Source organism: Magnolia sinica, chromosome 5 (genome assembly GCF_029962835.1).
Source record: "Magnolia sinica isolate HGM2019 chromosome 5, MsV1, whole genome shotgun sequence".
NCBI lineage: Eukaryota > Viridiplantae > Streptophyta > Magnoliopsida > Magnoliales > Magnoliaceae > Magnolia > Magnolia sinica.
This window is the reverse complement of record NC_080577.1, coordinates 100,227,413-100,247,544: the sequence shown is the minus strand read 5'-3', so window position 1 is coordinate 100,247,544 and position 20,132 is coordinate 100,227,413. Positions and strand designations below refer to the sequence as shown.

The following is a 20,132-nucleotide window of genomic DNA, read 5'->3' as shown; positions in this document are numbered from 1 at the left end:
CTCCGGTCTTACTGTTTTTCCTAACATTCTGGTTGCGTCGAGTCCACCTCCTTGTCCATTGCAGGTTTATTCACGACGACCATGTACAGATCCATCACCTACTACTCTCCCTATTGTACCTGCAACCGATCCAAATCTTATCTTGGTACGTCGTTCCACTCGTGAACATCGACAGCCTGATCGCTTGATATACTCTATGTCTGCCATGAATACTACCCTGGATACTGTATCTATTCCTACTTCATACCATCAGGCAGCCAGTCATGATTGTTGGAAGAAGGCTATGGCAGAAGAACTTGCAACATTGGATGATAACTATACGTGGGACAATGTTACTCGACCTCCTGACCACCAATTAATTGGCAGTAAATGGATTTATTCTGTAAAGCTCAAGTTTGACGGATCATTGGCTCGATACAAAGCTCGACTTGTCACTCAGGAATACAAACAGGAACACAGAATTGATTATGATGAGACATTCGCTCTTGTGGCCAAGATGAAAACTGTTCGCACTCTTCTGGCAGTATCATTAGTTCGCTCTTGGCCACTCAGATGGACATGAAAAATGCTTTTCTTCATGGAGACCTCCAAGAAACAGTATATTTGAAACCTCCTCCTAGTTCTTTAATCCCTGCCGATAAAGTCTGTCGCTTGAAGAAAGTTCTATACGGTCTCAAACAGGCCCCTCAAGCATGGTTCCAACATTTTCATGATGTTGTTATAGGAGCTGGCTTTACTCAAAGTGGTCATGATCCATCTTTATTCTTACGCACCTCTGAGCATGGAATCGTCATTGTTCTCATTTATGTTGATGACCTACTTCTGACTGGTAGCAATGATACTAATATCTCGGCATTAAAGGACGTTCTGAAGTCATCCTTCAAGATAAAAGACCTAGGTCATCTAAGATAATTTCTTGGACTTGAATTTTCGCGTTCTATACGTGGAATCCTAGTCAGCCAGCATATATATACCAAGGATCTTCTCACCTTGGCCTCCTTAACGGATCAGAAGACGGTTCAGACTCCCTTGGAACTTAATGTTCAATATGGCCGTTACAATGGTGAACTCCTTACAGATCCCACATTATACCGCCGTTTGGTTGGGAGTCTGGTTTACTTAACAATGACTCGTCCTGATATTGCCTACGCAGTTTAAGTTGTCAGCCAATTTGTTTCTGCTCCTCGAACTCTTCATATGACTGTAGTATTGGGCATCTTACGGTATGTTGAGGGTCAAATATTACATATTAGACCCCAGTTATTACCTGGATCTACAAGCATAATACTGTTTAATGGTTGATTTAATCGTGTTTGTGATGCAGAGTGTACTTACGAGCTTAGACTGAAAAAGGATGATAAAGCATAGATTTAATGCTCTAATGACACCAAAGGCAAGGGACGGACTCCATGGGACCAAGATCGACGAAATTACACGCCAGGGATCTGCGAAAATTGAGAAACTGAAGCTCAACCGGCCTGAAAGTCAGCCAAAATGCAAGATCACTGTGTTTCCATCATCTGTTCGGCTCGAAACTTCATACATGGCTCGAGGACCAAAAACTAACCGTACAAGTCAAATTTCAGCCATTGGATCCCTCTGGAAGTGGCCCAACGAACAGATCAGCCCATAAATCAGTGATTTGGGGCCCGCCTGGTATCTGAAAATGCTTCAATTTTGTTCTCAATGCCTTAAATGGAGTGACACATCAAATGGACGGAGTGGATGTCTCACGAACATCACAGTGGACCCTACATATACAGTGCGTGTACATAGTGTACACGCATTGGCCGTGCACCAGACGGTCAGCCCGGTCAAAGACGGGCTGACCCGTCTTCTTCTTACGCAGGGACAGCGGACGGATGCTATCCGTCCGTTTTTGGCTAGTGAGCTCTACTCATCATCTAGTTCGATAATCTGAACCATCCATTGCATCAAGGGGGTAGCTACAACCCTCACCAAGCTCGCCTTTTGGTCCCATGCACGTGTACGCACGAGAATTGTCAGAGAATGCAGGATGAACGGCGGAAGAAAAACAGCAATGGACTGCATCAAAACTCGATAAAAAACCAGTCCATTCTAACCAAAATTTTGAGAGGAATCTGATTAACGTGGTGGATTTCATCAAAAGCATCACTGCGGGGCCCACCGAACACGTCAGCACGATGACGTGCGAATAGCGTGCGTCCATGAAAATCGGAATTTTCGGGGAGTCGCATGGCCCAAATCACGATATTTTCGACGATCTGAACTATCTATCATGTAGAGGACCCAAGAAAGTCCGAAGGGACGGTATTTCTTTGGAATTTGAGTGAGGAAAGTGGCGATTTTTTAAGCCCCGAACTTGGTGCAATAGCTTTCCAAATCCGATTTCCACCACTCCAGCAGCTATAAAAAGAATTCCAAAATGTGGAGGAGGGCATTGAATCTGGAGGGCAGCCAAGCTTTTTGGACATGGAAGAGAGAGTAGAAAATTTGTTTCCTTTTCCTTTTCTTTTCCTTTTCTTTCTTCTTTTTGTTTAACAGAGATTTAGCCTACTCATGTTTAGATCAGGCTAAACCTCTTAGCTAGGGCTAAGAGGTGAAGCTTGTAGTCTGATGGGGGAATCTTTCGCTTGTGCTTTTTGTTTATACTGAACTGATGTGGATTTTAGTTTATTAATGAGAATGTTTTTAGTTTTTAATGGTCTGTTGTGGCTGAAATTACAATGGGTCTGCGATAGCTTTGAGCATATTCTTATCTTTTTTTATGTTTATGACGTCAGGAGGCCCTGTTGTTCACCATCGTCTTCTTGGCATGGTTGGATGACGGTACCCTTCCTAACCTTCATAGCATGTTGATTGGTTAGTAATTAGTTTAATTCTGTTGTTTACTGTCTCATGGGCATGGTCTGGTGATGTAATTCATTCTAATTCATATACCTTTCATCTCTTTAAAATTATATCAGAGGAAGTTCAGTTTAATTTCCATGATTCTTGAAGCAGGCATAAGATCTCCCTGATCTCTACAAGTGGATCCTCTGAATCCCTAGTTTCTTATCTCTGATTTCTCTTAAGTTTTATATAATTATTTCATAATTATTCCCTAAATTCCATTCGATTTAGATTTTATCTTAGGCTAGTTCTATTTTTACCTAGTTTCAGGTAACGTACAAGTATCAGTCCCTTGGGACTTGACCTCGGTCTCACCGAGTTTATTACAACATCACAACCCTACACTTGGGGAGTGAACAAGTTTTTGGCGTCGTTGCCAGGGATTGACGGTTACGATTCTTTGAAATTAATTAGTTTTAGAATTAGTTTGAGATTAGGATTTTACTAACTTTAGTTTTAGATTCTTATTTCTATTTGATTTCTAGAACTAACTTGTTCCTGTTTTGTAGGATCCTGACATAAACTTCTAAATTGGTAATCCTTTTCTAATTTCTCTACTTTTTCTATTTTTTAGAATTAGGGTTTGAGTTTTAAAATTTTTCTAATTCTAGTATTTTTCTATTTTTAGGAAATAGTTTATTTTTAGAAACTTTCCTCTTTTGTTTTTAGAAACTAGGTTACTTATTTCCTCTTTTAGAAATTCTTCCCTTTTTAGAAACTAACCCAACTTTCTTGTTTTGTAGGATTCTAAGATAGGTTTCTAAATTGGTAATTTCTTTCTTAATTTCTTCCTTGTTATTTCTAAATTAGGATTTATTTTAGCAAGTTTCTAATTCTAACTCTTTTAGAATCTAACTTTGTTTCCTAATTTATTTTTAAAAATTTTCTACTTATAGATTTTTTTAGGAACTTACTTTCCTATTTTGTAGGCTTTTAAGATAGAAATTTCTAATTCAGTAAGCTCTTTTTCTACTTTCTATTTTTCAGATCTCTTTTAGTAACTTACTTAGTAGTTTAGAACTTTCCTAATTTATTTTAAATTTTCACTTTCTTTTAGGAATTTCTTCTTTTAGAAACTAGTTTACTTTTATCTTTCATTTTAACGATTTTCTAATTTTAAACCTTCTCTTTAGAAACTGACTTGTTTTATTTTCTTTTGCAAGTTTTTAACTTAGGGACTCCAATTTAGTAACTTCTTTCCAACCCTCTTTTTCTTTCTAGATTTTCTTTTCCTTTCTTAGGATTAGGTTTCGAATTTGATTGAGGGTTGCGAGTGTTTCATGCCCAAGTGGGCCCATGACAACACTCGACGTCTCTTGACTGAAGGACGATTGGTTGAAGGGTTAACTATCCATCGCAGGACTAGACACCACGCGAAATCCCCTGAGTTAATTGAAGTGATGGCTGAAAACCAACCTCTTCTACTTCAACCTAAGGTGGAGGACATTCAGGATGAGAATGAGGTGCATCAAGCACCCCCGCCTCATACTTTACAAGATTATTTACAACCAGCAGGGGTGAGTACGCCCTCATGCATGATTTTTTCTGAAAATACAGGACATATGGACATCAAGCCAGGGGTTATCCAACTCTTTTCTAAGTTCTATGGGCTTGAATCTGAAGAATCATATCTACATTTAAAAGAGTTTTATGAGATCATAGCCACTTTATATTTTCAAAATGTATCTCAGGACACAGTCAGGCTGAAACTCTTTCCTTTTTCCTTGAAGGAGAAGGCTAAGACGTGGTTACATTCACTACGTCCTAGATCCATTGGCACATGGAATGATATGCAGAGGGAAAAAGAAATTTTTTCCACATCATAAAACGATTACCCTTAGAAAAGGAATCATGAACTTCACCCAAAAGGAGGATGAAACATTTTACCAATGTTGGGAAAGGTTCAAGGATTTGTCAGTTCATGCCCACAACATGGCTTTGAAACGTGGTGCATTATAAATTTTTTCTATGATGGACTGACATCTTCCATGTGCCAAATGGTCGAGACAATGTGTAATGGAGAATTCATTAATAAAAATGTTAACGAGGTATGGGATTACCTTGATAGTCTTACTGAAAAAACACAATCTTGGGACTATTACCCAAAATCGAACACCACGTCTAGGCCGACTCAATCTAAGGAGAAAGGTGGATTATATCTCTTGAAAGAAGAGGATGATCTCAAGTATAAAGTAACTATGCTCATAAGAAAAGTTGAGGCCATGGAAGGAAAGAAGGATAAGGTTAATGAAAGTGTTTGCGGCATCTGTGATTGCAACATTCATACAACTGGAAATTGTCCTACGATACCCGCCTTTTGAGAAGTGTTGAATGAACAATCCAATGCCGTAAATACTTATCAAAGACCTTTCAATGGACCAACCTTTAATACGTACAATCCTGGTTGGAAAAATCATCCAAACTTTAGTTGGAGAAATGGACAAACTGCTAGCCCTCAAGGTTTCTTCAATCAAAATCCAAAGCAGGGAAAACCTCAAGAAGAACCGGTTCAAAATTCCATGCAAGAGCTGACCCAGGCAATGCAAGACTTTATGCAAAAGATGGATTCACGTATGACGGTTATAGAAAAGGGGATGCTTCCTGCACAACCGCTCCCAATCCTAAACCGCAATACGAGATAAGTGATCCCAGCTCTTCAAATCAAATGGGGCACGCTAAATCCTCACCACTCGTAGGAGTGGGAAGATCATTAATAAAACCCTTCCGGTTAGGCCCGAAAAGCCTCAAGAACTAGAAGAGGACAACAATAATGGATCTAGTGAGGCTCCACAAAAATTAGAACCCGAACTTCTAGAAAAGCCAGTTGCTCCATTTCCCCAACGGTTGGTCACACCAAAACCTCTCTTTAACTCTCAGGATATCCTAGAGGTGTTGAAACAAGTGAAAGTCAACATTCCTCTACTTGATGTCGTAAAACAGATACCTTCATATGCCAAATTCTTGAAAGACTTATGCACAACCAAACCATTGCAGAGTATTCAAAAGAAGATCTTCTTGACCGAGAAAGTGAGTGTCATCCTAAAGCAAGACGTGCCACAGAAATTCAAAGATCTCGGTAGCCCAACCATATCATGTGTAATCGGGGACCATCGAATTAATCATGCACTTCTTGACTTAGGAGCGAGCGTCAATTTGATTCCCTACTCGGTATACAAACAGTTAGGTTTGGGTGAATTAAAACTCACCCTAACCACACTACAACTTGCTGATCGCTCTGTTCGTGTACCAAGATAGATAATTGAGGATGTGTTGGTCCAAGTTGATAGATTTTACTACCCTGTATATTTTATCATCCTGGACACCGAACCCATCAATAACATGAGCACTCAGATTCCCGTCATTCTTGGTCGCCCATTCTTTACCACTTCAAATGCAATTATCAATTGCAGGAATGGTGTCATGACTATGTCTTTTGGGAATATGACATTGGAGTCAAACATCTTTTTCAATAACGGCAGAAACTTAGAGGATGATGACGATTTCCACGACATTAACATGATTGACTCTTTAGTGGAAGATACAACACCTCTGACCTTATCCTCTGACCCTCTAGAGATGTGCCTAGCCCACCCCCATAATTTTGATGATGACATGATTAGGGAGACGTGTGCCTTGCTTGATATTGCACCAGTACTTGAAGTTAACCGGTGGAGGCCACAATTTGAAGAGTTGCCTCAAACTGATGCAGTGCCTCTACCGTCTAACCTTAAGCCACCGAAGCTTGACCTAAAACCTTTGCCCTCTGATTTGAAATATGTCTATTTAGGTCAAAATGAGACATACCCGGTGGTGATCTCTGCCCACCTGGAGAAAGAACAAGAGAGTATGCTTATATCTTCTCTCATTGAACATGAGGGAGCCCTTGGATGGACGATAGCGGACCTTAAGAGAATCGACCCCTCGATGTGTACTCACCGTATATATCTTGAGGAAAATACGAAGACCACTCGGTAATCACAACGTAGACTAAATCCAAACATGAAAGAAGTGGTTAAGGCTGAAGTTCTTAAACTATTGGATGTGGGTACTATATATCCCATATCCGATAGTCAATGGGTGAGTCCAACTCAGGTGGTTCCTAAGAAGTCCGGAATCACTATCGTAGCCAATGCCAATAATGAACTCGTGCCGACCAGAGTTACTACTGGGTGGAGAATGTGCATTGACTACAGGAAGCTGAATACCATCACAAGGAAGGACCACTTTCCTTTGCCCTTCATCGATCAAATCTTAGAAAGGCTAGCTGGTCATTCCTACTATTACTTCCTTGACGGGTATTCGGGATACAATCAGATTGAATCGCCCTTGAGGACTAGGAAAAGACTACATTTACATGTCCCTATGGCACCTTTACCTACAGAAAGATGCCATTCGGGTTATGTAATGCCCCTGCCACCTTTCAGCGATGTATGATGAGTATCTTTTCTGATATGGTGGGAAAATATCTAGAGGCCTTCATGGACGATTTCTCTATTTTCGGTTCATCTTTCAGCAAATGCTTAGAGAGGCTTAAATGTGTGCTGAGAAGATGTGAAGAAAAGAATTTGGTACTTAATTGGGAGAAGTGTCATTTCATGGTTCAGAAGGGAATTGTCCTTGGGCATATCATCTCGTCCAAGAGAATCGAGATAGATAAGGCAAAAATCGATCTTATCTCTAACCTACCTGCACCCAAGAACATCAGAGATATGCGATCCTTCTTAGGACACGCAGGGTTTTACAGACGATTCATAAAGGACTTTAGTCTCCTCTCTCGTCCCTTATGTAATCTTCTGCAAAAGGATGCACCATACGAGTGGACTGAGCAATGCCAGGAAGCTTTCACCAAGCTTAAGGGCATGTTAACCACTGCACCTATCATGCAGACACCCAATTGGAGCCTTCCTTTTGAGCTTATGTGCGACGCTTCTGATTATGCTCTTGGAGCGGTTCTAGGCCAGAGAAAAGATAAGAGGCCCTACGTCATTCGTTACGCAAGTAGAACTTTAAATTCTGCCCAAGTGAACTACTCGACTACGGAAAAGGAACTCCTAGCCATAATGTTCGCTTTGGATAAATTTAGGTCCTACCTGATCGGATCCAAGATTATTATCTACACAGATCATGCGGCACTTAAGTATCTTCTTTCTAAGAATGATTCTAAGCCCCGTTTGACACGATGGATCCTTCTACTCCAAGAATTTGATTTGGAAATTAAAGATAAAAAGGGAGTAGAGAACGTAGTGGCCGATCATCTGTCTCGCCTTAATACCTCTGATTCCCCTGAGGCGACCCATATCAATGACATGTTCCCTGATGAACAATTGTTCAATGTCTCCCATTCGCCTTGCTTCGCTGATATTGCCAATTATCTTGGCACAGGTTCCATACCGACGCATTGGACTGCACAAGATAAGAAGAAATTCTTTACCAAGGTGTGTAACTTTTTCTGGGACGATCCATATTTATTCAAATATTGCCCAGACCAAATTCTAAGGGGATGTGTGCCAGATGACGAGTATCAGAGTGTCATCTCCTTCTGTCATTCACAGGCCTGTGGTGGTCACTTTTCTGCTAAAAAGACCGCGGCCAAGATTTTACAGTGTGGCTTTTATTGGCCCACTATGTTCAGGGACACTCAGGAGTTTTGCAAGGCTTGTGAGCGTTGACAAAAATTGGGAGCATTGTCCCGTCGAAATATGTGCCTTTGAATCACATCCTTATCATAGAAGCATTTGACTGCTGGGGCATCGATTTCATAGGACCATTCCCCCAATCATTTGGAAATTTGTATATTTTGCTCGCCGTAGATTATGTCACTAAATGGGTCGAAGCAATTCCGTGTCGAAATAATGACCATCGCACGGTCATTAAATTCTTAAAAGAGAACATCCTTTCGCGGTTTGGGACGCCTCGAGCCATCATTAGTGATGGGGGCTCACACTTTTGTAATAGACCATTCGAGAGCTTAATGAAGAAATACGGTATCTCTCATAAGGTGAGCACCCCATATCATCCACAGACAAGTGGACAAGCTGAGATTTCCAATAGGGAGATCAAACATATCCTAGAGAAAACAGTTAACCCTGATCATAAGGATTGGTCAATCCAATTGACCGATGCCTTATGGGCATACCGTACTGCTTTTAAAACCCCTATTGGAACGTCTCCCTTTAGACCTGTCTATGGGAAAGCTTGTCACTTGCCTGTGGAGTTGGAACATAAAGCGTACTGGGCGATCAAAAATCTGAATTTCAATCTGAACAATGCTGGCTCCCTACGTAAACTTCAATTAAATGAACTTGAAGAAATCCAGAACGATGCGTACGAGAACTCGAGAATTTATAAGGACAGGATGAAGGCGTTTCATGATCAACATATTCTACGGAAATCATTCACGCCAGGTCAGAAAGTCCTTTTGTATGACTCTCGACTTCATCTCTTTCCGGGTAAGCTTCGATCTCGTTGGACCGGCCCTTACATTGTTGTTACTGCTTATCCGCATGGGGCCGTTGAGATAAGAGATCCCGACAATGGCAAGGAGTTTAAAGTAAATGGACATCGATTAAAACCATTTGTCGAGAAATTTGAGTCAGAAGACATGTCCATGCCTCTGACTACTCCTGTTTACCAAAATTAATCTCCTAGTCTGATGGAGGTATAGGTAGGTTTATCGCTTTCATTAGACTAGGGTAGTTTGCTTTATTTGTCTGGCTAAAGACAGTAAACTTAGCGCTCCTGGGAGGCAACCCAACCTTTTATTTTATTTTATTTTATTTTATTTTAATTAGTTAGTTCAAATGTTTGTGGGTAACATTGCTACAAACCCTCACAAGCCTACAACTCGTCCGCTAGGGGCAACCTAGGGGTTTAAAGGCTTGTTGCAAAAGCTAAATGCAATCGAGAGCACTGCGAAAGTGGTGTAGGTAGGATTTTATTTTTATTATTTTTGTCTTACTTATATTGGTTTCTCTCTTGCTAACTCGCTTCCATGCTAAGATCCTTGTTGAAAAGTCTCTTGATTTCTTCCTCCAGGTACTATCTTCTCATCACTTCTCATTTACTTTTGTTGTCCCATGTGCATTGCATGCTCATATGTTTTACATTGAGGACAATGTAGATTTTAGGTTGGGGGGAGATTAGGTTATCTGATCAGTGTTTTCTTGGTCTTGAGCAAAAATTGTGAAAATTTTTAAAATTTTCTGGAAATTCTTGTGAATTCGAAGTGATTTTGATAGCCATCTAGGGCACTTAGAATTTCAAGATATGTGATGTTGGTAATCTATGACTCTTAGATTCGGTATCTGGTAAATTTCACAGTTAAGTTTAAATTGTTAATCCATTATTCGAAGTTGTAAACATTGATTGAGTCATGAATTTACATGTCACATCTCGCTTTCACATTAAGGTTTCAGTTTGATATTGAAGGGTTAACTTAGTAATCAATAAAGCATGTAAGGAACCTGCTTGAAATTTGCCCATCATGATCAATTAAAGAAAAAGAAAAAAAAAAAAACAGATAACTTTAAAAAGGGTTGGGTAAATAATCTTCACCATAGGTTTGCTCCCTATAGGTGTAAATTTAATTCCCCATGGTTGACATTTAGAAAAAGTTAGGTGACAAGTTTTCACCATAGGTTTGCTCCCTATAGGTGTAAATTTAATTCCCCATGGTTGACATTTAGAAAAAGTTAGGTGACAAGTTTTCACCATAGGTTTGCTCCCTATAGGTAAGGACTTGATTCCCCTCCTTGGTGTTCCTTTTAATAGAAAATCAAAGGCTGAAAGAAAGAAAAATGATCTATGAGGCACGTTTTAATTTAGGTTTTGGGTGTCCTAAATGCTCTTGTGGTTATCAATGATATCATGAAATAATGAATTAAATCTTAATGTTAATAAGCCGAGATTACACTATACACCCATGGAACTCAATGTTTAGAATTTTTCTGATTGATGGATTAATACTTTGAACTTGACTATGAAATTTACTGTGCGCTCGAGTCCAGGAGATAGTAATGCCCAACATTCATGAGTCATAGAATTCTCGTATCTGGATTATTTTGCAAAATTCACTCGAGTACATAGAAATTGTCTTGTAGTTCTCAACTTATTTTTCGCATATTTTGCTCGGGACTAGTAAGATGCTGGTTGGGGGTTATGTTGAGGGTCAAATATTGCATATTAGACCCCAGTTATTACCTGGATCTACAAGCATAATACTGTTTAATGGTTGATTTAATCGTGTTTGTGATGCAGAGTGTACTTACGAGCTTAGATTGGAAAAGGATGATAAAGCATAGATTTAACGCTCTAATGACACCAAAGGCAAGGGACGGACTCCAGGAGATCAAGATCGACGGAATTACACGCCAGGGATCCGCGAAAATTAAGAAACTGAAGCTCAAGCGGCCTGAAAGTCAGCCAAAATGCAAGATCACTAGGTTTCCATCATCTGTTCGGCTTGAAACTTCATACATGGCTCGAAGACCAAAAACTAACCGTACACGTCAAATTTCAGCCATTGGATCCCTCTGGAAGTGACCCAATGGATAGATTAGCCCATAAATCAGTGATTTGGGGCCCGCCTGGTATCTGAAAATGCTTCAATTTTGTTCTCAACGCCTTAAATGGAGTGACACATCAAATGGACGGAGCGGATGTCTCACGAACATCACAGTGGACCCTACATATGCAGTGCGTGTACATAGTGTACACGCACCGGCCGTGCACCAGACGGTCAGCCTGGTCAAAGACGGGCTGACCCGTCTTCTTCTTACGCAGGGACAGCGGACGGACGTTGTCCGTCCGTTTTTGGCTAGTGGGCTCTACTCATCATCTGGTTCGATGATCTGAACCGTCCATTGCATCAAGGGGGTAGCTACAACCCTCACCAAGCTCGCCTTTTGGCCCCATGCACGTGTACGCACGTGAATTGTCAAAGAACGCAAGATGAACGGTGGAAGAAAAATAGCAGTGACTGCATCAAAACTCGACAAAAAATCAGTCCATTCTGACCAAAGTTTTGAGAGGAATCTGATTAACGTGGTGGATTTCATCAAAAGCATCACTGCGGGGCCCACCGAACACGTCAACACGATGACGTGCGAATAGCGTGCGTCCGTGAAAATCAAAATTTTCGGGGAGTTGCATGGCCCAAATCACGATATTTTCGACGATCTGAACCGTCCATCATGTAGAGGACCCAAGAAAGTCCCAAGGGACGGTGTTTCTTTGGAATTTGAGCAAGGAAAGTGGTGATTTTTTAAGCCCCGTACTTGGCTGCGAAAAGGCTTTCGCTGCGCATGCGATAGCTTTCCAAATCCGATTTCCACCACTCTAGCCACTCCAGCAGCTATAAAAAGAGTTCCAAAATGTGGAGGAGGGCATTGAATCTGGAGGGCAGCCAAGCTTTTTGGACGTGGAAGAGAGAGAGAGTAGAAGATTTGTTTCCTTTTCCTTTTCTTTTCCTTTTCTTTCTTCTTTTTGTTTAATAGAGATTTAGCCTAATCATGTTTAGATCAAGCTAAACCTCTTAGCTAGGGCTAAGAGGTGAAGCTTGTAGTCTGATGGGGGAATCTTTCGCTTGTGCTTTTTGTTTATACTGAACTGATGTGGATTTTTGTTTATTAATGAGAATGTTTTTAGTTTTTAATTGTCTGTTGTGACTGAAATTACAATGGGTCTGAGATAGCTTTGAGCATATTCCTATCCTTTTTTATGTTTATGACGTCAAGAGGCCCTGTTGTTCACCATCGTCTCCTGGGCATGATCGGATGACGGTACCCTTCCTAACCTTCTTAGCATGTTGATTGGTTAGTAATTAGTTTAATTCTGTTGTTTACTCTGTCTTATGGGCATGGTCTGGTGATGGAATTCATTCTAATTCATATACCTTTCATCTCTTTAAAATTATATCAGAGGAAGTTCAGTTTAATTTCCATGATTCTTGAAGTAGGTATAAGATCTCCCTGATCTCTACAAGTGGATCCTCTGAATCCCTAGTTTCTTATCTCTGATTTCTCTTAAGTTTTACATAATTATTTCGCAATTATTCCCTAAATTCCATTCGATTTAGATTTCATCTTAGGCTAGTTCTATTTCTACCTAGTTTCAAGTAACGTACAAGTATCAGTCCCTTGGGATTCGACCTCGGTCTCACCGAGTTTATTACTGCATCACAACCCTGCACTTGGGGAGTGAACACGGTACCTATGTGGAACTCTGGATTGATCTCTGTTCTTCTCCTCCACGGCCTCTCTGGATCTTTGTGCTTATTCAGATGCTGACTGAGCCGGTTGTACTCTCACCCGCAGATCTATCACTGGCTACTGTATTTTTCTTGGCACTTCTCTCATCTCTTGGAAGTGTAAGAAGCAAGCCACTGTTTCCAAATCAAGTATGGAGGCCGAGTATAAAGCAATGTCAGCAGCTTGTGGTGAGATTATCTGGTTACGTGGACTTCTTTCTGACTTGGGCGTTCATCTACAGGATCCTCCTCCACTCCATGTAGATAATCTGAGTGCCATTCAGATTGCCTCTAATCCGGTTTTCCATGAACGGACAAAGCATATTGAAGTTGACTGTCACTTCATCCGCGAGAAGTTTCAGTCTTGGCTCATTTCGCTACCACATGTCGCTTCCCATGATCAGATTGCCGACATTCTCACGAAGTCCCTCACTTTTGCACGACACTCATTTTTAGTTAGCAAACTATTACTTGTTGATGACCCGCATTAGTTTGAGGGGGGATGTTAGACGGGCCACATGCCTTACCTTGTATAGCCGATTCTATAGATAGACAATGTATAAATAGAAGATGTTGTATTTATCATTTTACCTTGTATAGTCATTGTAGAACTCTATAAATTCAACCCTTCAGGGTTGTCTCAAATACAGAAAAGCAAAGGAGAATCATTTTCCTTAAAGCCTTCATTGTTTTTGCTTTGTTCACAAAACAAAGGAGGGCTTTCATCGGTAAAATAGAGCTAGATTTTGGGCAAAGTCTAGTAGAGTTGTCAGAGATCAAGTCGGCAGCAGTGAACCATTTCGAGGAATTGTTCGCAGCTGAATCTTTGTCGGAAGCGCCAGACATTCTTGAAGTGATTCCCAGCCTGGTTTCGCAGGCAGATAACGATCAGCTGTTGGCCCTGCCTTCGCTTCGGAAGGTGCTTCAGGCGGTGAAATCCATCCCTAAGGACGGGGCTCCTGGCCCTGAAGGTTTCCCAGGCTCTTTCTTCTCCTCATGTTGGGAGATTATCAAGCAGGACCTTCTTAAAGTTGCATCCTTTGTGTTCCAGGGTGGAGGCTTCCCCAGGGCCGTTACTGCAACGCTGATTTGCCTTATTCCCATGACGGTAGCCCCAAAAAATTCACAGATTTCCCGCCCCATTAGTCTATGTAATGTCCTCTACAAGATCATCGCTAACATCATAGCATCCAGGCTGAGCATAGTGCTTCCCTCCCTCATCTCAGCTGAACAAGGGGCCTTCATCTGTGGTAGATCAATGGTGGAAAGCATTGCTCTAGCTCAAGAATTAGTCAGGGAGATTAACAGGAAGGTGAGTGGAGGTAACATCGTCCTCAAGTTAGACATAGAGAAAGCCTATGACAGGTTGGATTGGAAATTCTTAAAGCGAGTGTTATCAAAGTTTAGGTTCAGCAGTTCCTGGATTGAGCTTGTAGAAAAATGTTGGGGCAATGCTTGGTTATCAGTTCTTAAAAACGGCGAGGCAACGGGCTTCTCTAAGTTGTTTAGAGCGATCCACCAGGATGACCCCCTCTCCAAGTTTGTTCATCCTAGCGGCTGAAGTCCTTAGCAGAGGGCTATCCAATTTGTTGGATAAGAGTTTGTGTGCTCCGTTCAAACTTAGAAGGGGATGTCCGCGGGTGTCTCACCTTCTATACGCAGACGCCACTCTCATTTTCCTCAACGGTAGTCAGAACTCTCTCAAGAACATCCTCAATTTTCTTAAATCACATCAATGTGCGTCAGGCCAAAAGATTAATTCCCAAAAGAGTGCCCTCTTCTGTTCAGCTAGCCTCTCTTTGCCCAGGGTCAGATCCATTGAGAGATTACTCGGCATCAACAAGGCCACTTCTGGCCTAACTTACCCGGGAGTTCCCTTGGCTTTCAGTAGGAGAAAGGTAAGCGATTTCTAGCCGCTGCTTGACAAAGTTCAGGGCCGCATCAACGACTAGCAGGCGAGATGCCTATCTCAGGCTGGGCAGCTTGTCTTGGTCCAGCATGTTCTTGGGAGTATCCCAGTTCACTCAATCACTACCTCTCATCTGCCAGCCCAAGTGATTAAGTCTTTGGAGAAGCTGTTTGCCAACTTCCTGTGGGGCTGGTCTGAAGGCAAGAAGAAGCTACATTGGAGGGTTTGGAAAACCATTGGGCTGCCTAAAGCTGAAGGTGGACTGGGTATCAGGAGGCTTTCCGAATTTATGTAGGCCCTCAAGATGAAGTTGGGTTGGGTGGTGAAGTTTAAGGAGGAGGACAGCCTTGGTAGCAAGTTGATGTCAGCTAAGTACAGCCTCGACCACTCCTTCCGGGGTTCATCTACCCCAACCGCATTTGCCTCTCCTCTATGGAAAAATCTTCAAGGTTTACTTCCATTGCTGGAGTCAAACCTACGCTGGTAGATCGGGCAGGGCAACTGCAAATTCTGGCTCGATAATTGGACAGGCCTCGGCCCTCTGCTCCACCTGGTCAGCTCGCCGATCCCGTCCAACCTCCTCTCCTCCAAAGTTTGTGATGTTCTAGACCATTTTATCCCTCTTCCTCCGTCTTCGGTTTATAATTTCCTACCACAACAAGTAGTTGATTTTATTTTCCAGGTTGGTTTCTGCCTTTCTGATTTCCCAGACAAGCGCATATGGCGCTTCACTCCTTCTAGAGATTTCTCAGTCCACTCTGCCTGGGAGTTGAGCAGACTGTGCAGCCCCCTCAAAGCTTGGTTAAGATGGGTCTGGCACGCTATGCTTCCCCCTAGAATTTCCATGTTCACCTGGAAAATCCTGATGAAGGCTGTCCCAATAGATGAAGCGGTTCAGAGTCGGGGAGTCCAGCTTGCTTCCAGGTGCGATTGTTGTCCTCTTGGTTCACCCGGGCGTTTCTCCAGTGAAACCAGCAACCACCTTTTTCTTAGAAGCCATGTCACTTCAGCGTGTTGGGATCACTCTCAAGCCCTTTTCGGAATTTCCAACAGGGGAAATCTTTCCATTACATCTAAGCTTGATCATTGGTGGAGCTCCTCTCCCATTTCTAGCCGTTCGTCGGCGCTGCAAAAGTTGGCTCCATGCATTATACTTTGGGAGATTTGGAAATCCAGAAATTTAGCCAGATTCGATGAGAAGTCTATTTCAGTGGAGTTTGTAATTGTCAATATCAGAAGGTGGCTCATCCTAATTGCCACACAGCCCCCTAGTCAGTTAGTTAAGCAGCTGAACTTAGAGATCGTGGCCGAGCTACGGATTTCCGCGGCTCCCTCCTCTATTAGGCCCCTGAGGTTTGTAAGATGGAAGAAACCAAATCCTAGTTAGGTGAAGCTTAATGTCGATGGATCGGCTAAAGGAAACCCAGGTCTTTCTAGAGGTGGAGGCATCTGTAAGGATGATAAAGGTGGTTTCATTTTTGGGTTCGCGGTCGGTTATGGAGTAGGTTCTAACACATGTGGAGCTCTGGGCTGTTCACGATGGTCTCGCTTTCTGTTTCAATTTGGACCTATCTAGAGTTGTGGTGGAATCCAACTCCAAACTGGTTGTTGGCTTCCTAAATGGTTCTATTAGCCCGGGTTGGAAATGGGAATTCTGGTTAGCCAGAATTTAGAGATATAAATCCTAGGGCTAGCTGAATTTTATCCACATTTACAGGGAAGGAAATGAACCTGCAGATGGCATGGCCCATTTGGGCAGCGTCTCTCAAGCTCCTTTGATGGTCCGTGAGGTTAACCTTCTCCCGCGCTAGGTCAGGGGTAGCATCTTCCTAAATAGAGTGGGCCTTGGGGCGATTAGACCCTAGTCAGTCTGAGTCGTATTGCGATTCGGTCTCGCCCCTTCTCTTCGCAGCCCCCAACCCCCCATTTTGTTTCTATTCTCCTTGTACTTCTTTTTCAGTTTCTCTCCCTATGATAGGCGTCGCTCAGGTCTTTTTTTCCCGAGGATGCCCGAATGTCCAGAGACATGTATATCTCTTTTTGTTGAATGAAAGCAGGCAGTTCCTTTAAATAAATAAATAATTAAGGTCAGCTAACTAGGCATGCAAAAAAAAAAAAAAAACAGAGAGGTCGTCCAAAAGAGCTGTGTGTTAGGCAGCAATGGAGACTGACATGGTTCTCTACTCGTTAGAATTCTCAGGTAGAGATGAAATCTGTGCGAAGAGATAGGAGTAAAGAGATCCAAAACTCCTATAATGGAAAGACTCTACAACATGGCAGGCTCCTATTCGCTCTAATTATTAGGATTGGTGTTGTTATAAAGCCATTTCAGAAACTGAAAATCCCTCGATACAATGGGCATTTTGAACTACTGAGCTTCCCTCCCAAAAAGATGGCATCTTGGTGTTGGATGTGATTTTTACTTAGAAGGGCTTATTGATCCCTTGGCTGGAAATCACAACAGAGACGGTTGGATCATTAAACCAACCATTACAACCTTGGTTCTATCTAATAAGGCTGGTTGTGAACCAAGAGAAAACAAGTGCAAGTAAGAATTCCAAACATTTCTTGCCATCTTGAAAGCTTCATGCCTAGAGAATCTACTCGAAGTTGTCAGTCTACATCTGCAGTGGGTGCTCAATCCAGCTACTTGAATTGCTTTTTTCATTAACCACATGTAGGCTCATGCCACTTAAAGATAATAGCCAGAGGATTTTTCAAAACTGGAGGTTTAGGAAGTAAATCGTTCCAAAGTGTAGCCTAGGATATGTGGAAGATGGCTATTAAGTCAAGTTTGGACTGAAGCCTTTGATAGTATGGCATGGAAGCCCCTAATTGGTTTTTCACATTATTCCCCAGTTATGGTGACGCTTCAACAAAATCAAAGCCTGGAGAAGCTGATCGGCATTGTGAGACTGGTAATGGCTAATTGTCAATTAGGTTATGATGTATTTTTGGGACCCTCATAATGTTGCTTTTTTTAAAATCACTTTCATGGTTTCCCAAGTACCCGTTTATAGGAAAAAAAATAATCCATGAAGGCTTCTATTTTGCCCAAAATGTCAATTCCAGTTATCGATTTTACCAACTTCGACTAACATAATTGTGCTTAAATTCCACTGTGGGGTTTTATCCTCATATTGGTTTTACCCTTCACAACTAATGCAATGTCTGTGGAATTGGAGGTCCCATGTCTGTTTGTACTTTCTAAGGATTTTACTGTTAATGATGATTTCATGCCAATAACTGTCTACTCCCACTTTTGGATTTGACCACCATGACTCATGCGAGACTTCCAACTTTAATTTTTGTAAGTTCTAAAATAATTCAGCAGACTTAATTTTCCTATTACAAATATTGTCATGTTCTCATGGATTGGTTCCTGATGATAGATTAAGTGCACCAAAATATAACAACTCAAGCATCCCACGGGACTGCTGCAGATGACTAGAGGGCTTCTTTTCCTTGATAGAGTGGGGCTGGGAAATCTGAGGGAAGTTTGATTCCTCAGTTTCCGTCGAGTCTATTTTTGTATTTAGTGTTCTCTCACGATAGGCGGGCCCTTCCCCCTTTTGTTGTAGGGCCGGCCCAAAGTCTTGTAAAGCCCTTTGTTATATGGGAAAAGGTTTTTTTTTTTTTTTTTTTAAAGCATCCCAAGTCCCACCAGCATATGTGCTTTGGAAACCATATTCCACTTCTCTTGCACCCTTTGATAAGGGATTAACTGCCATATTGCTAATAGAGTTATCTCGCATAATATGATTATTATTATTATTATTATTTAGAAAGGTGGGAGCTCACCACCTGTAACATAGTTGAATTAGCCAAAAATTTACATCTTTCGCATGGAAAACACAAAAAGAGACAGGCCTCACCTATCATATACAAATCCAAAACCAAGCTATACAGATGAGTGAAACAAAAATGCAGGCCATACCAGGGACTACAAAAATGCAGAAAACAGATCTCTTGCAAAAATCACATCAAATTGTCTGTAAATTTTTAATAATTTTTCTATGTAGATAAGAAGGCAGAGAAAAAAAAAATACAGAGAGAGAGAGAGAGAGAGAGAGAGAGAGAGAGCCTCTATATCTCTCGAGCTCAAGATCTAGTTGACGAACTCACAGAGAGAGCCTCTATATCTCTCGAGCTCAAGATCTAGTTGATGAACTCACATTGTTTGACGCGTGTCTTATGGCCAAAGCTATTAACTACATCTTGCATCTATTGTAGCTAAACACAAGAAAAATATGTTAATTAATGTACGTCTACTCAAACTATCTGGTCTTCTTTTTCTTCATAGATCGCTCATTTACTACAACAATTTCTTATTTCTCATAGTTCAGAATTACTTCATATTGTATTTTTTATTCAAATCAAAATAGATCAATTTAATATCATGGTATTTCACTATTTGTCTCAAATGAATTCTTTCTTTCAAATTATCATTTATTTGCGTCATAATGCCATTTTTAGTAGGTGTTATTTCATATTAATCTCATGCTTTACAATTTCGGTTTTGAAATTATCTTTTACTTTCATGATATATTTAGCTTCTTCAAATTACTAGTTCCTTGCAGTCGCTTGGTTTTGACTAGCAAATCCGAGTTCAAATTAACTAGTAGATCATCTAATTTTAGAGTATTGTTCTAAAATTGTGCAATGATGTTACTACTGAAAATTCATAGAATATTTAAGATGAGTTTGACTAAAATAGTGATCCAAAAATAACAATTCGAAATCCAAAAGAGTTATATACCTGAATCAAAAACTTGTGCACATCGTTGAAGATCTTTGTCTCACTTGTCTGGTAGTCCTCAGAAGCTCGTGAATAGGAGAATCCAGTGCCAGTTGGAAAATCGAGAAAGATTATGCTACAAATCTGAAAATTTACGTAGTTTTTATGCAACAATCAACATTTCACAATTTCTTCAATTACTAGACATGTGGAATGAGACTTACTGAGACTTTTTACAAGAATCCACTTTATTGAAATATCTAAAGATATTAAAAGACTAAATTGTTGAAATGATCACAGCAAAGTCACATTTGGAACCTGTAACTCAATGGTTAAAATGCTTAACAACAACTAACAAGCTAAAT

At 41.1% G+C, this 20,132-nt stretch overlaps 1 protein-coding gene and 1 non-coding gene across 7 annotated transcripts in view; both read right to left on the bottom strand.

Moving 5' to 3' along the window:
* LOC131246431 (serine carboxypeptidase-like 13) overlaps positions 1–20,132 on the bottom strand; it is a 101,914-nt gene that overhangs the window by 50,920 nt on the left and 30,862 nt on the right. For 5 of the 6 annotated variants that reach the window (XM_058246553.1, XM_058246554.1, XM_058246557.1 and 2 more), the window contains exon 4: positions 19,789–19,911. The exons of the other annotated variant lie outside the window; for it this stretch is intronic. In XM_058246553.1, the coding sequence (XP_058102536.1) occupies positions 19,789–19,911 (123 nt within the window). The remainder of the gene's footprint in view (positions 1–19,788; positions 19,912–20,132) is intronic. 6 annotated transcript variants of the gene reach the window in all.
* LOC131247527 (small nucleolar RNA R71) lies at positions 4,708–4,813 on the bottom strand. Its single transcript, XR_009171812.1, has one exon. It is a non-coding gene; the product is annotated as a small nucleolar RNA R71 (small nucleolar RNA).